The sequence below is a fragment of the Heterodontus francisci genome, chromosome 43, assembly GCF_036365525.1.
Source record: "Heterodontus francisci isolate sHetFra1 chromosome 43, sHetFra1.hap1, whole genome shotgun sequence".
In the NCBI taxonomy this organism is placed as follows: Eukaryota; Metazoa; Chordata; class Chondrichthyes; order Heterodontiformes; family Heterodontidae; genus Heterodontus; species Heterodontus francisci.
In genome coordinates, this window is record NC_090413.1 from 8,251,257 (window position 1) to 8,267,886 (window position 16,630).

Consider the following 16,630-nt stretch of genomic DNA (forward strand, 5'->3'; position numbering starts at 1 on the left):
CAATTCAGTGAGTGTTTAACTGTTTCTGCACTGTGATCAAAGAAGAACCAATCGGACAGGTTTTCTTGAGTTTAACACAGAAAGATGTTAGCTTTATTATACTTAAACTGAGCTAAGTAAAATAATAAAATATGCTCCAACTTTCACACACACACACACACACACACTCACACTCACAAAACAGAGTAAGGGGCAGATAGATTAGTCAAATTAGAGACCAGAGAAATAAAAGAGATATACAGTCTGTGGAGGTCAGTGACTCAGCTGGCTTCAGGCTGAATTCGGTGGTCATGCAACTTTCTCTTGATGGTCCTGATGCTTGTGATTTAAAGATATAGATGGCTGATTTGACTGTTCTCCTGGAGACGGGTGATTTCCTTCAAGGAGTCTCTGTCTGCAGCAGGGGCATCCCTGGATTGTCATGGTCAGCAAACAGGGTTCAAAGCTTGCAAGGTGGGTTGCAGAGAGGGAGGAATGAGGGACCCCACTCAGGTCTATTCTCGTCAGAGACTCAGCTGCTTGTCTTTACTGCATAGAAAGCATAAGCTTAACACATGAAGGGTTGGCCAGTCACATGACCATCACCCAGTAATTCAAACACGTTCATTATTAGTGTATTCCTCCTTACAACTTGACCAGTTCATGTCTGGGAATCCCCTCTCACAGCTATGGTCCCATTGTTCAAATGATTGGGTTTAAGACATTTCCATTATAGCTTGATGAGATCACATCTGTGAAATTGCTCTCAGCTCGGGTCCCATTGTGCACACTATTAGATTTAGTGGTTCATCTCCAACAGTTATCGCAAACATCGAGACCACCAAGAGAAAGTCACATGACCACCAAATTCAGCCTAAAGCCAGCCAATTCACTGACCTTCACAGACTGTATATCTCTTTCATTTCTCTGGTCTCTAATTTAACTAATCTATCAATCCCCTCACTCTGTAATCTATTTGTGTGAGTTTGTGAACTTTGAGGGTGTGTTTTTGTGTGCGTGTGTGTGAAAGTTGGAGCGTATTTTATTATTTTACTTAGCTCAGATGATTGCCTTGATGCCCAGATGAAGGGGATAGGGTATATGATTCACTCATATGCCCCAGGTCATTGTCCTTGAAGGATCTTTACAGACATGGTGGGCTGGATTTGAAAGCCCCTCCGCCATCAGGAATATTTGCGGTGTGGGGGTGGGTTGCAATGAAGATCAGTGCAGCGGAGGCCCACCATTGACCCCGACGGCAACAAAGAACAAAGAAAATTACAGCACAGGAACAGGCCCTTCGGCCCTCCAAGCCTGCGCCAATCCAGACCCTCTATCTAAACATGTCGCCTATTTTCTAAGGGTCTGTATCTCTTTGCTTCCTGCCCATTCATATATCTGTCTAGATATATCTTAAAAGACGCTATTGTGCCCGCGTCTACCACCTCCGCAGGCAACGCGTTCCAGGCACCCACCACCCTCTGCGTAAAGAACTTTCCACACATATCCCCCCTAAACTTTTCCCCTCTCACTTTGAACTCGTGACCCCTAGTAATTGAATCGCCCAGTCTGAGAAAAAGCTTCTTGCTATCCACCCTGCCGATACCTCTCATGATTTTGTACACCTCAATCAGGTCCCCCCTCAACCTCCGTCTTTCTAATGAAAATAATCCTAATCTACTCAACCTCTCTTCACAGCTAGCGCCTTCCATACCAGACAACATCCTGGTGAACCTCCTCTGCACCCTCTCCAAAGCATCTACATCCTTTTGGTAATGTGGCGACCAGAACTGCACGCAGTACTCCAAATGTGGCCGAACCAAAGTCTTATACAACTGTAACATGACCTGCCAACCCTTGTACTCAATACCCCGTCCGATGAAGGAAAGCATGCCGAATGCCTTCTTGACCACTCTATTGACCTGCGTTGCCACCTTCAGGGAACAATGGACCTGAACACCCAAATCTCTCTGTACATCAATTTTCCCCAGGACTTTTCCATTTACTGGATAGTTCACTCTTGAATTGGATCTTCCAAAATGCATCACCTCGCATTTGCCCTGATTGAACTCCATCTGCCATTTCTCTACCCAACTCTCCAATCTATCTATATTCTGCTGTATTCTCTGACAGTCCCCTTCACTATCTGCTACTCCACCAATCTTAGTGTCGTCTGCAAACTTGCTAATCAGTCCACCTATACTTTCCTCCAAATCATTAATGTATATCACAAACAACAGTGGTCCCAGCACGGATCCCTGTGGAACACCACTGGTCACACGTCTCCATTTTGAGAAACTCCCTTCCACTGCTACTCTCTGTCTCCTGTTGCCCAGCCAGTTCTTTGTCCATCTAGCTAGTACACCCTGGACCCCATGCGACTTCACTTTCTCCATCAGCCTACCATGGGGAACCTTATCAAACGCCTTACTGAAGTCCATGTATATGAACAGGCCCTGTTCCGATCTCAGCGTCAGCAGCGAGCCCTCTTGGTGGCCGCCCCGCCGCTCAGTGATGGGACCCCCATTTAAATATGCAAACAAATTTGCATACCTGATTTAATGAGGGTCTCGTCGCCTCCTTGATCACTGTGGGGAGGGGGGAGGCAGATTATTTCTCTGTCGGGGGGTGGAGGGTAGTGAGGTTAAAATGATGCAGGTATATCAGGAATAAAAGAATGACTAGAGTTAGATTAGGGCCAATCAAGGATAGTAGTGGGAAGTTGTGTGTGGAATCAGAGGAGATAGGGGAAGCGTTAAATGAATATTTTTCGTCAGTATTTACAGTAGAGAAAGAAAATGTTGTCGAGGAGAATACTGAGATTCAGGCTACCAGGCTAGATGGGATTGAGGTTTACAAGGAGGAGGTGTTAGCAATTTTGGAAAGTGTGAAAATAGATAAGTCCCCTGGGCCAGATGGGATTTATCCTAGGATTCTCTGGGAAGCCAGGGAGGAGATTGCAGAGCCTTTGTCCTTGATCTTTATGTCGTCATTGTCGACAGGAATAGTGCCGGAAGACTGGAGGATGGCAAATGTTGTCCCCTTGTTCAAGAAGGGGAGTAGAGACAGCCCTGGTAATTATAGACCTGTGAGCCTTACTTCGGTTGTGGGTAAAATGTTGGAAAAGGTTATAAGAGATAGGATTTATAATCATCTTGAAAAGAATAAGTTCATTAGCAATAGTCAGCACGGTTTTGTGAAGGGTAGGTCGTGCCTCACAAACCTTATTGAGTTTTTTGAGAAGGTGACCAAACAGGTGGATGAGGGTAAAGCAGTGGATGTGGTGCATATGGATTTCAGTAAGGCGTTTGATAAGGTTCACCACGGTAGGCTATTGCAGAAAATACGGAAGTATGGGGTTGAAGGTGATTTAGAGCTTTGGATCAGAAATTGGCTAGCTGAAAGAAGACAGACGGTGGTGGTTGATGGCAAATGTTCATCCTGGAGTTTAGTTACTAGCGGTGTACCGCAAGGATCTGTTTTGGGGCCACTGCTGTTTGTCATTTTTATAAATGACCTGGATGAGGGTGTAGAAGGGTGGGTTAGTAAATTTGCAGATGACACGAAGGTCGGTGGAGTTGTGGATAGTGCCGAAGGATGTTGTCGGTTACAGAGGGACATAGATAGGCTGCAAAGCTGGGCTGAGAGATGGCAAATGGAGTTTAATGATGAAAAGTGTGAGGTGATTCACTTTGGAAGGAGTAACAGGAATGCAGAGTACTGGGCTAATGGGAAGATTCTTGGCAGTGTAGATGAGCAGAGAGATCTTGGTGTCCAGGTACATAAATCCCTGAAAGTTGCCACCCAGGTTAATAGGGCTGTTAAGAAGGCATATGGTGTGTTAGCTTTTATTAGTAGGGGGACCGAGTTTCGGAGCCTTGCGGTCATGCTGCAGCTGTACAAAACTCTGGTGCGGCCGCACCTGGAGTATTGCGTGCAGTTCTGGTCACCGCATTATAGGAAGGATGTGGAAGCTTTGGAAAGGGTGCAGAGGAGATTTACTAGGATGTTGCCTGGTATGGAGGGAAGGTCTTACGAGGAAAGGCTGAGGGACTTGAGGTTGTTTTCATTGGAGAGAAGGAGGAGGAGAGGTGACTTAATGGAGACATATACGATAATCAGAGGGTTAGATAGGGTGGATAGTGAGAGTCTTTTTCCTTGGATGGTGATGGCAAACACGAGGGAACATAGCTTTAAGTTGAGGGGTGATAGATATAGGACAGATGTCAGAGGTAGTTTCTTTACTCAGAGAGTAGTAGGGGCGTGGAACGCCCTGCCTGCAACAGTAGTAGACTCGCCAACTTTAAGGGCATTTAAGTGGTCATTGGATAGACATATGAATGAAAATGGAATAGTGTAGGTCAGATGGTTTCACAGGTCGGCACAACATCGAGGGCCGAAGGGCCTGTACTGCGCTGTAATGTTCCATGTTCTATTGGTCGGGGTGCTGATGGGAAGGGGTAAAGGTCAAAGTTACTGAACTTTGGAGGCGGGAAAGGGAAAATTCTCTCTATTCGCCTTCTGAGGGGAGGAAAGGCACAAATGGCCGGAAATGCCATTGGGAGATGGGGTGGGAAAATGCATTCAAAGATCGTGTAATTCTGTTTTGTTGCAACGTAACTTACCTGACCCTTTAATTTTTAAATGTCCAGTCAGGGCTGTAAGCCTCTTAAAAATGGCACCGGTGACTGCGCATTGGCGCCAGACTCCATTGCCTGCGATGGCTCGCCTGCCCCTTCCCCGTCATCATGGGGGGGAGGGGGGTGGGCGCTGTGGCAAATGAGTCCCTGTGTTTGAAATCGCAGCAGCTCCATGATGTGGTGCCCAATAGGGCAGTGCGCCTTTAGTCTCTGTTTTTTATTTCAATTCGGGTTTCCAGACATTGGATTAAAAAAATCATCATTTCACATAAAGCTCGTTTTTGTGACAGGAACCTAACATCACTTGAAATCATTCTCTTTAATGGCACACTTATTGTATTCAATAGCAGCCCAGATACTGAAGACCACTTTCACTCATGGGCTCCGACCGACAGCGAATATCTACAAACACTGAGAGATCTATATAAAACCCCTGCCAGTCTGAGAGCATGTTTAGTCGGGAGTGCCTGACAGACCCCTCAAGTTCAGGGCATTGCCATTTCAACTCATCTGCAAAAAACAGAAGTGCTAGATTATCTCGGCATCCAGCAAACATAATTTATAGTTGTGGTTGTTGTGAGAAGCACTGAAAGTGCAGGAAGAGGAACTGTTTCTCTAAGCACCTCTCACATGCTCTTCACAGTCAAAAATTTCCTCCAGCTGATAACATGGAGCTAAACGATTATGAAAATATTGATGACTTGCATCCTGATCAATTCAAAGGAGAGAGAAGAAAACAGGAAGAGCTGAAGCCAGGTACACATCTGTGATCTGATCATACTGTGCAGGCTGTTCAATTTGAGTTAATTGACTAGGAATTCTTTAAGAGCTTCAGATCAATTATCGACAGTGTAAAGGTCATTTCTCGTTGTCAGGAGATTCCACTTCTTCAGAAGAACTGATGGATTTTAGAGCTGAAACCTTTGTGACCATCCCTTTAACCAATGGTGATGTTAACAAGTAGTGAAATAAAGCATTGGAGTCAGGAAAATGCCATGACCAGCATTACTGACTCACGCTGAAGTCAGTGAGGAACAGTTTGAAGTAAAAATTCTGGATAAGGGCTGGTAAAATATTGAAGAAATAATGAGGACTGAGATTTTTATTTTTGTACTTTGCAGATTACCGGAGTAAATGATATTTTGTGTCCGTTGTTTGTAACTGTGCATAACTTGCAGTCATTTCAATTTCCTGCTCAGTTTATATCTTCAACCTGCTGTTAATGAATACTCTTGAATTGAGGAAATGTGTCTTCGTTTGGCCCAACTGTGCAAAGTTTAAAATAGTCCAGTGCTGACAACAACACTCGGCTCCTCTGCCTCTTCTCCAGGACCAAATGAGAAAGGGTTTGCAGTCTTTTTCACAAAACGCTTTCCTCTAATCCTTTCATTGATGATTTTCTCTTACACTTTACAGAACCTGGAGTCCAATCAGCAGAGCCTGTCCATGGAAAATGGTCACCTCTGGTCATTTACATTATCCTGGCTCTCTCCATTCTGCTGTCTGGAGTGGGGCTCGGCACTGCATTTATACTGTGTAAGTTTCGTGACATTTTAAACTATTTTATTGTTCTGATACGAGCACAATACTGTGAATGCTGGAAATCTAAAATACAAACAGAAAATGCTGGAAATCCTCAGCATCTGTGGAGAGAGAAACAGAGTTAACGTTTCTGGGTGATGATCGTTCTTCAGAACTGCTAGTACTTCAAGATGGAACAGTTTTTAAGCAAGGCAGGGAAAGGAGGGAATGGGAGGAAAGAACAAAAGGGAAGGGCGTGATAGAGTGGAAGGCATGAAAGATTAAATTACAAAAGGGGTGATGGTGAAAGGACAAAAGAGATGTTAATGGGACAAGTAATGAAAAAAAAATGGGTTGAGAGGAGGTGTAAATGGGAAAGGAAATATACCACCAAAAAAATGGGGGCGAGGTTACAGACTGTTGAACTCAATTTTGAGTCCAGAAGGTTGTAAAGTGCCTAATCTAAAGATGAGGTGCTGTTCCTCAAACTTACACTGAGCTTCATTAGAACAGTATAAGAGGCTGACGCTGTTGTAAAATCAGCATTGATAATGAACAAAGCTATTACAGAAATGTCACTATGTTAGCATATGTTAATAATGCAGGCAATTGCTGAAAATAGACATGTTTTTGAAGCTTTTCGTCTTATACTCATCAGGACAATCCACAAGAATAAGCAATGAAAGGGAAAATAAATTATACTGCATGAGAAGAGAGTGCTGATTGGTTGGCAAGTGAACTCTGATTGGTAGATTCCTTGCCATGGAGAATGCACTAGTTTACGGTGACTGACAGTTAACTGTCAAGCTTTGTTTGAAATTTAAACCAGGTAGCTTGACTCTGATTGGTTAAGGCATTACCTGAGGAATGAACCAGCGAATTGCTGTCACTTATTTTGTTCAGCTGAAACAGGTGCAATGTTTGTACATATTATTTCTGTCTGCAAAGAACAGGGCCCTGTGTATTAATATATGTATCTTCCAGTCCGTGCAAATGCATTGCGAGCCTTACAGACAATCTTAAATTGTATGTCAGGGTAATTCCTAGCACACTGAGGATTATTTAGTAAATGTTGTCCAATCACACAATCACATCTAATGTTGGACACTGTGTTTTGAGTTTTGCAACCACGGGCTGGTTGGGGACGGCCTGTACCTTGCCTGTTGCAAACAGCAGAAGGGACATGTTGTTTGATATGGTCCACCATTCTTTGGGACGTATGGTCTATTTGCCTAGCATCACACCGGCATTGAAATTCATATATCACATTACTCATTTGTGTGATAGGAGGACGTCTTTTTGGCTTGATGGCAGCATCCTGTTAGTGGTGAACACTACACGTGTTGCGACTGCACAGTAGCAGCGTGAAACAGCTAGCTTTACTCGTTGCCCAAATTAATAAATAGGACCCGAGCCATTTGCTCACCATGCAAGTTTGATGCTGAAATAGGGCGAATCAAAGACATCCTGTGTGACAATGGCTACCCTGATCAGATCATTTCTTGCTGTATATCGCACAAAATTATGAATGGGCAGAAGGCCGTCTTTCTCGGCCCTGGACAGTGCCCAGTCTACCTCCAATTACCCTTTAATGGGTAATGTAGACCAAAAGTTTGAGTAACAGGTAACGTTAGCTGTTTTACGCTGCTACTATTTGAGCTGTCATTTGATCCATTTTGTTCTGAATGAATTCAGATACAGAACCTTTAATTCTGTCTTTTTACCACTTTTGCAAATTCTGACCTTATCTGCTGATGCACTCTTAAGTTTGTACATTCTGCGTCTTCCTGTCACACTCTGGTTATCATTACCCATGTCTCTACCTTTAACTATTGCCTTATTCTTTCCCTTTAATTTATCACATCTCTCATCAATTGATCCTTTGCCCCTCACTATTTAGTTTAAGGCTCTCTCTACTGTCCTAGTTATACGACTCGCTAGAACACTGGTCCCAGCACAGTTCAGGTGAAGACTATCCCTATAATACAGCTCTCACTTTCCCCAGTATTGGTACCAGTGCCTCATGAATAAAAACCCATTTATCCCATTCCAGTCTTTGAACCAAGTGTTTAACTTTTTAACTTTATTTACATTACACCAATTTGCTTTTGGCTCAGGTAGTAATCTGGAGATTATTACCTTTGTGGTTCTGCTTTCTAATTTAGTTCCTAGCTGCTCATAATCCCGAAGCAGAACCTCTCTCTTAGTTCTGCCTATGTCATTGGTGCTCATGTGGGCATCGACAACTGGATCCTCCCCCTCCCACTGCAAGTTCCTCTCTAGCCCCGAGCAGAATTCCTGAACCCTGGCACTGGGCAGGCAACACAGCCTTCTGGACTCTCACTCCCAGCTGCAGAGAACAGTGTCAATCCCCATGACTATACTCTCTCTTACTACCATTAAATTTCTATTTACTCCCCCTGCTTGAATGGTTTCCTGTACTACAGTGCCATGGTCAGGTAGCTCACCTACCCTGCAGATCCCACTCTCATCCATACAAGCTGCAAGAACGTCGAACCTTTTGGACAATTGCAAGGGCTGAGACTCCTCCAATTCTGCCTTCTCTATCCCCTTACCTGCCTCACTTGGAGAGAATGCAAGTGGAGAGGCATAGAGGTTTAAGGAGGGAGTTCCAGACCTTAGGGCCTTGGTAGCTGAAAGCACGGCCACCAGTGGTGGAGCAATTAAAAGCAGGGATGCTCTGGAGGCCAGAATTAGAGGAGCGCTGGTATCTCACAGGATTGTATGGCTGGAGGTGAATACAGCGATAGGGAGTGTAAACTCAATAGAAAGACAAAGGAAATAGAAGGAGACCATTCAGCTCATGTTGGTTCTTTGCCAGAGAAATTCAGAACTAATCCACTGTTCTCCTCTTCCTCGAAAGCCCTGCGTACCCCTCTTTTTGAATGAGGATCCATTTTTCTCTTAGCCTCTGCCTGAACTACTCCCTGTGCCAAATCATCCCTTGCTGTAACACTCTATAAAGAAACGTCTCCTACCCTCCATCCTCCCCTTTTTGTTCACTCTCTCCTCATTCCTCAGACTGCGTGCCAATTTTAAGTTGATGATAGCTCTTCACTCAGTCCCCTGACAGAGGAAATGTTCTTTCGCTATTCAACTTCTGAATTCTAAATGCCTCCATTGCATTTCATCTTTTCTTTCTTTGCTCCAAAGAACAAAGAACAAAGAACAGGACAGCACAGGAACAGGCCATTCGGCCCTCCAAGCCTGCGCCGATCTTGATGCCTGCCTAAACTAACACCTTCTGCACTTCCGGGGCCCATATCCCTCTATTTCCACTGGAAATAGTCTCAGTATCTCACACTTCTCCTCATAATTATAGCTTCCTATCTCTAACATCATCCTCATGAATTTACACCGAACACTCTCATTACTTTATGTTCTTTGATTAATGGGATGGTCAAAGAGTAAACAGATCTTCAACTATGGCCTAACCATTGCCTTGTATGAAATTATTGTTTAGTGATTCCCCTTGTACTCCTCTCAGTCTACATCTTCAGAAGTTATTGACCATCAAGGAATTATGTTGAACCCCGAAGTCTCTTTCCTCATTCACATCCCTTCACTGTCAATTCCACGGGCTTTAATTTTAGCTCACAGTCTCTTATGTGGAACCTTATTGAATGCCTTCTAGAATTCCATATAAATTACATCCATAGATCTTTCTCTGCTGACTACTTCATTTACTTCCTTAAATAATTCGATTAGTTTGATTAGATGTGGGGCTGGATTTTACCAGCCCCTCAATGTTGTGGATTGCGGTGGGGAGGCCCGTCATGACCCATGATGCCGAGAAGGCCTCGCCACATATTGCCAGTGACGGTGAGGTCTCAGTGCGGCCTTAATTTAAATATTGAAATCAGAGTAATAATTATGGAAATGAATCTACCTGGTCTCAATGGCCACCCCACGCCGATTTTACGGCCGCTGGCGGCAACTAGCACGCCTTCGGAACTCTGTGCAGAGACACTGGTGAGGAGGGGGGAGGACTGGATTTATCAGGGTGGGAGGGGGGAATAGAAAAACCTTTTTCATTGGCTATGGTGATGGTGGGAGGGGGTTGAAGGGCAATGTTGGCCAAGTTCAGGGGGAAAAGTTCGGATTGTCAATAAAGGTTTTTCTGGTGGGAAAAGACCAGAAATGTGGTCATTGTTGGGGAGGGGGCAGGGGGTAAAGGGCTTCCAGATTTTATTGAATTTATTACAATCAACATTACATTAATGTCACTTTAAAACTGTACATTCCATTGAAGGGCTTGAAGTTCTTTAAAAATGGCGCCTTACGCCGTTTAAGTCCCCTCTACGTCATCGGGGGTGGCCTTTCCACCCCCTCCATTTAAATGAGCCCCCATGCGTAATATCGCGGGGGATCTGCAGTGGCGCTTGCGTCTCGGAAGGCCGCCATGTTCAAAGTGCGCTGCCGCTAAGTGTGACGCAATGATTAAATTCAGCACATGGTCTCGACTTTACAAATCGTTGGCTCACTTTAATCATCTCAAATTTCTCTAATTACTCAGTCATTGTCCTTAATTATAGATTCCAGTAACTTCCCTTCAACAGACATTCGATACCTGTGCTCCTCCAATTTCTAAAGTGCGACAGTCAAATCCTTCTTTCCATTTCAGTTACACAGATGCTCAGTGAAATGAAGACGTCGGATGCTGATTTGAAAATGGAACTTTCCCAGTTGAAGAATAATGGTGAGTGTGAAATCCCAATCTGACAAATTATTGAGTCTCCAATTCAGAGAGTTCTCCAGTTTTTCACAAGGTCTGATCAATTTCTGGACACTCACCCTGACACCATCTTGTTCTGCTTTCAAGTCTGGAGGGTTCGAGCTCCTCCTGTGGAAGTTACCACTGAGGAGGATGGTCCTATTTGGGTGAAAGTCACTGCAACACAATTATATATTTTGGTCCCAGTTTAGGTTTGTGGCTGGAACTAAAACTTAGTACCATTCTGCACTGATGTGATGGTATGTAGTTTGCTGTTATTCTCTATCTCAGGGGAGTGAAACATACGGCATGTGGGATAGTTTCATCCAACCCACAGTGTCCTTTGAGATTTCAACTCCTCTGATATGGATTATAAATCTCCTGGGCCCTCTTTCAGCTGCCCAGGAGAGCTGGGTCTTTGAAATTTGATAATACCTCTCTTGCTGTGTTACATCATCTTGCCTCCCCAATGGTGCAACACCAGCCTCCCACCCCCCACTGTATGACATCACTCCCTCACATCCTCCCTCGGTTAAGCAATGCCTCGATTTAATAATTCTAATCTTTATTTTCGAATTCCCCTACAGCCCCGCCCTTCATTATGCCTGTAATCTCGTCCAGCCGACAACCCTCCAAGATCCCTGTGCTACTCCAATCCCAGCCTCTTGTTTGATAACATTCCTGTGATGTGCCTTGAGACATTTTACCACATTAAAGGCGATACAAAAATACAAGTTGTTGTCATTGTTGACATCACATCCCCGCAATATGACATCACAATCCTGGCTGCATGATGTCACACTCCTGCCGTCACAGGGAGACGAATGCGGCTCAAGGTGTCGGAGGAAATGGGAACAGCTGGAGTCTGGGAGAGAAAGATGGAGTGCGGGATTTGCGGGATTGGAATGGATTGGACTGGGAAAGGGTGAACAGAGAGTCTAGATGGCAGACTGGGATTCCAGGGTGAGGCTGGGTGGGAGATGGGGTTTTGGGATTGGGGGTGTCGGGAGATTGGGAATTGGGGAGGTTCTGTATTGTGACCTGAGGGGTGTACATATTAAATATGGAAATTAAAGGCTGTACCATGTTAAAGGTCCCTATCTTGAAATTTGTCAACAAATCGTAGGGCAGTGAAACCTTTCCCTGCTTGCTCTGGTATTGTTTTCAAGATCTTATTTCATATTCTCTTTTTGCACTTCTTATTACTTTCTTTGTATTCACTTCTTGCTCTTTCCAGCTCTCCCAGTCTGCTGGATTTCCATTTTTCCTTCCATTTGTATAAATGATTTCATTTAGCTCAATACTGTCCCTTATCTCAATTAATTGACAACAGTTGCTTTCATACCCGAGTGGAGTCTGTCTTTTAGAGCTGTGTTTCCTATTGGCTGTCTGTAGGTTTAAACATTAACTGTTCAGGCCAATTTACTGTGGCGAATTCAATTCTCATCCCTTTGAAATTTGCTTCACTTACATTTCAAACGCAGGTTTGTGACTCTCCCTTTCAAACCTCATATCAAATTCAATTATAATTAAATTAATTTTAATTTATGACATATTGCTGACTGCCTGTGTTGATTGTGGCTCCTTGAGGAATAAAAATTCAAGATATGGTGAGCTTTGCTGACACTGGTAGCACTATATCAGTTCGACAGTGCAGTTAGACATCACAAAGATCTGGGCTATCTTCCTGCTGAACCAAAGCCTGTGAACAGACAGCTCCTCTGTAAGGTGTAAAAAACATTATCATAAATTATATATTCTGACAATAGGGTTACGGAATAAAGATACCCGACACCTTTGGTGATGCCTCACTGCCCTTGCATCCAAGAGGCCATTCTGTTCATCCAGTTCCTCTTCCTTTAAATAGCGTAGATATTGAGAGAGATCAAAAAGGTGTTTCCATAAGCAACCAGATTTTTACAAATTCATTCTCAGAATGTGAGCATCGCTCTCATGTATTGTCCATCCCTAGAAGGTCTTGAGAAGGTGGTGATGGCCATATTCTTAAACTGCCGTGGTGTGTGGTGAAGGTGCTCCCACAGTGCTGTTAGGTAGCGATTCCCAAGATTTAAATTTAGCAACAATGAAGGAATGGTGATATATGTCCAAGTTGGGATGATGTGTAACTTGGAGAGGAATTTCAAGGTGATGATGTTTCCATGTACCTGCAGCCCTTGCCCTTGACCTTGTTTGATTGGTGGAGCTTGTGGATATGGGAGGTAAACCCGAAGAAGACTTGGTGAATTGCTGCAGTGCATCTTCTAGATAATGCAGACAGCAGCCACGGGGCACTGGTGGGGGATGGGTTGATGTTTATCATCTCTCTTCATTATTGAAGTCTTGGTTACATTGTGGTGAATCTGCACTGCACTCAATACATCCTTTCAAAGGTAATACATCCTTTCTAAGGTGTGATGCTCAGAACCAGACACAGTATTGCACGTGTGGTCTTGCCAATGCTTTGTATTGCTGTCGGAGAACTTTCTGCCCTTTATATTCTAGCCCTCTCGTTATAAAGGCTAATGTTCCATTCCACTCCCCTGCCCTTTGATTAATTTTTGTACCTGACTATTATTTATTAGTGATCTGTGTAAGTGGACCCCTAAATCACATTGGAATTCCACTGTTCTGACCTTTTCACCATTTAGAAAATACTCAAATCTATCCTTTTTTGTCCAAAATGGTTGACCTTAAGCTGACCTGCATTGAAATCCATCTGCCATAGTTTTAATCTATCAATGTTTCCTTGTAAATTTATGCTCCTGCCTGAAATACAGACAATGCCACCAGTTTTTGTGTCATCACCAGATTTGCATATCTGGCTTTCTGTCTAATTAGAACAAAGAACAAAGAAAATTACAGCACAGGAACAGGCCCTTCGGCCCTCTAAGCCTGCGCCGATCCGGATCCTCTATCTGAACCTTTCGCCTATTTTCTAAGAGTCTGTCTCACTTTGCTTCCTGACCATTCATGTATCTGTCTAGATACATCTTAAAAGACGCTATCGTGCCCGCGTCTTCCATCTCCGCTGGCAACGTGTTCCAGGCACCCACCACCCTCTGCGTAAAGAACTTTCCACGCATATCCCCCCTAAACTTTTCCCCTCTCACTTTGAACTCGTGACCCCTAGTAAATGAATCCCCCACTCTGGGAAAAAGCTTCTTGCTATCCACCCTGTCTATACCTCTCATGATGAGTTTTGTTCCTGCTTGAGTCCCCAGCACAAATCCTTGTGGGAGACCACGGGGGGAATTTTATGCTCTCTCCCACCACGGGCTTGGAGGCTAGGATCGCATAAAATCAGGTGGGATGGTGGTGGCGGGGACAAGGGAACCCAGCCATTAGCCTGCCTCCGACAAAATTTAGTCAAGGCTGGGAAGGTTTTGGAAGGCCTGTGAACGGCCTTTCCACCCCACTGCCAATTGAGACTCTTAACTGGGTAATTAATCCCTAAATAAGAGCTTCTTCACGCCACAGCCACAAGTACCCATGCGGCGGGTGGCCTTGTCGCCACACGGGAAGCACGGCACGAAAGACCGTGCGGGCTGCTTCCCAGCTGCTGGGCTGGGGGATCTCATTCAAAGGCACTTCGTGCCTGAACAATGGGCACAGCATCAGGAAAGGGGATCCCACTGAGAGCCACTCCCCTTCCCTTGCTGGCAACCCCACCCCTTCCCTGACCCCCATCCGGAAGACCCCTCTCGCCCAGACCTGCGTGAGACCTGGTTCCAGTGATGCTCCTCGGCCTCTGGTCAGTGCTTCTCCAGAAGCAACCACCGCCTCCATGATGGCACTACTTCTGCCGACCTCTGATTGGCCGGCAACTCTCCAAGGGTGAGATTTCTGCTGATGAGGTCCTTGATCCCGTGGAAGGCCCACTGCTGTCTACTTAAGTGCCTGATTAGCACCAGATTTGGTTGGCCTTTTGGAGAAATAGGAACGTGGGGATCATGGCGTCATTCTTCCTGGACGCCGATTTCCCACCACCAAGATCAAAGTCCCCCCAAAAGTCTCTTCCTTCCAATTTGAGTACAAGCCCACAATCTTTATACTTTGTGTTCTACCATCTGACCAATTTCTTAACCATGTCAATAAACTAAAAGGGGGTGAGGGATCAGGTGAAGGGAGATTTAGAATCTAAGAGAAAAGTCGAGGCAACAGAGCAGTGCAGTGATTTGGGTAAAGACAATCGGAATGGGAAAGGAAGGTTCAGAAAGTTTCATGGTAATTGTGTTACGACCCAGGTGGGAGTAATGCACTGTCAATTCATGTCCCATCACTCCACAGGTCACAGCATATTATTAAAGTTTTCCGATCTAACCAGAAAACAATCAAATTAAACAAGTTATTAACTCCCAGAATAAAATACACCAAACCAAGTATCTTTAGACAACAACAAATTAACTATATTTTTTAATTCATTCATGGGATGTGGGCATCACTGGCCAGGCCAGCATCTATTGCCCATCACTAATTGCCCCTGAGAAGGTGGTGGTGAGCTGCCTTCTTGAACCACTGCAGTCCATGTGAGGTAGGTACACCCACAGTGCTGTTAGGAAGGGAGTTGCAGGATTTCGACCCAGCGACAGTGAAGGAACGGTGATATAGTTCCAAGTCAGGATGGTGTGTGACTTGGACGGGAACTTGCAGGTGGTAGTGTTCCCATGCATCTGCTGCTCTTGTCCTTCGAGGTGGTCGAGTTCGCGGGTTTGGAAGGTGCTGTCGAAGGAGCCTTGGTGCATTGCTTCAGTGCATCTTGTAGATGGTACACACTGCTGCCAATGTGCATCGAAGGTGCAGGGAGTGAATGTTTGTAGATGGGGTGCCAATCAAGCGGGCTGCTTTGTTCTGGATGGTGTTGAGCTTCTTGAGTGTTGTTGGAGCTGCACCCATCCAGGCGAGTGGAGAGTATTCCATCACACTCCAAACTTGTGCCTTGTAGATGGTGGACAGGCTTTGGGGAGTCAGGAGGTGAGTTACTCGCCTCAGGATTCCTAGCCTCTGACCTGCTCTTGTAGCCACAGTATTTATATAGCGACTCCAATTCAGTTTCTGGTCAATGGTAGCTCCTAGGATGTTGATAGTGGGGGATTCAGCGATGGTAATGCCATTGAATGTCAAGGGGCAATGGTTAGATTCTCTCTTGTTGGAGATGGTTATTGCCTGGCACTTGTGTGGCGCGAATGTTACTTGCCACTTCTCAGCCCAAGCCTGGATATTGTCCAGGTCTTGCTGCATTTCTATCTGGACTGCTTCAGTATTTGAGGAGTTGCGAATGGTGCTGAACATTGTGCAATCATCAGCGAACATCCCCACTTCTGACCTTATGATTGAAGGAAGGTCATTGATGAAGTAGCTGAAGATGGTTGGGCCTTGGACATTACCCTGAGGAACTCCTGCCGTGATGTCCTGGAGCTCAGATGATTGACCTCCAACAGCCACAGCCATCTTGCTTTGCGCGAGGTATGACTCCAACCAGCAGAGAGTTATCCCCCTGATTCCCATTGACCCCAGTTGTGCTAGGGCTCCTTGATGCCATACTCGGTCAAATGCTGCCTTGATGTCAAGGGCAGTCACTCTCATCTCACTTCCTGAGTTCAGCTCTTTTGTCCATGTTTGAACCAAGGCTGTAATGAGGGCAGGAGCTGAGTGGCCCCGGCGGAACCCAAACTGAGCATCACTGAGCAGATTATTGCTATGCAAGTGCCGCTTGATGGCACTTCTGATGACACCTTCCATCACTTTACTGTTGATG

The 16,630-nt window shown here is 44.9% G+C and overlaps 1 protein-coding gene across 1 annotated transcript in view; it reads left to right on the plus strand.

Annotated features, from left to right (window-relative positions):
• LOC137355636 (asialoglycoprotein receptor 2-like) overlaps positions 1-16,630 on the plus strand; it is a 74,514-nt gene that overhangs the window by 43,002 nt on the left and 14,882 nt on the right. The window contains exons 7-9 of the mRNA XM_068021010.1: positions 5,263-5,375; positions 6,036-6,155; positions 10,786-10,860. Coding sequence (XP_067877111.1) covers positions 5,263-5,375; positions 6,036-6,155; positions 10,786-10,860 — 308 coding nt within the window. The remainder of the gene's footprint in view (positions 1-5,262; positions 5,376-6,035; positions 6,156-10,785; positions 10,861-16,630) is intronic.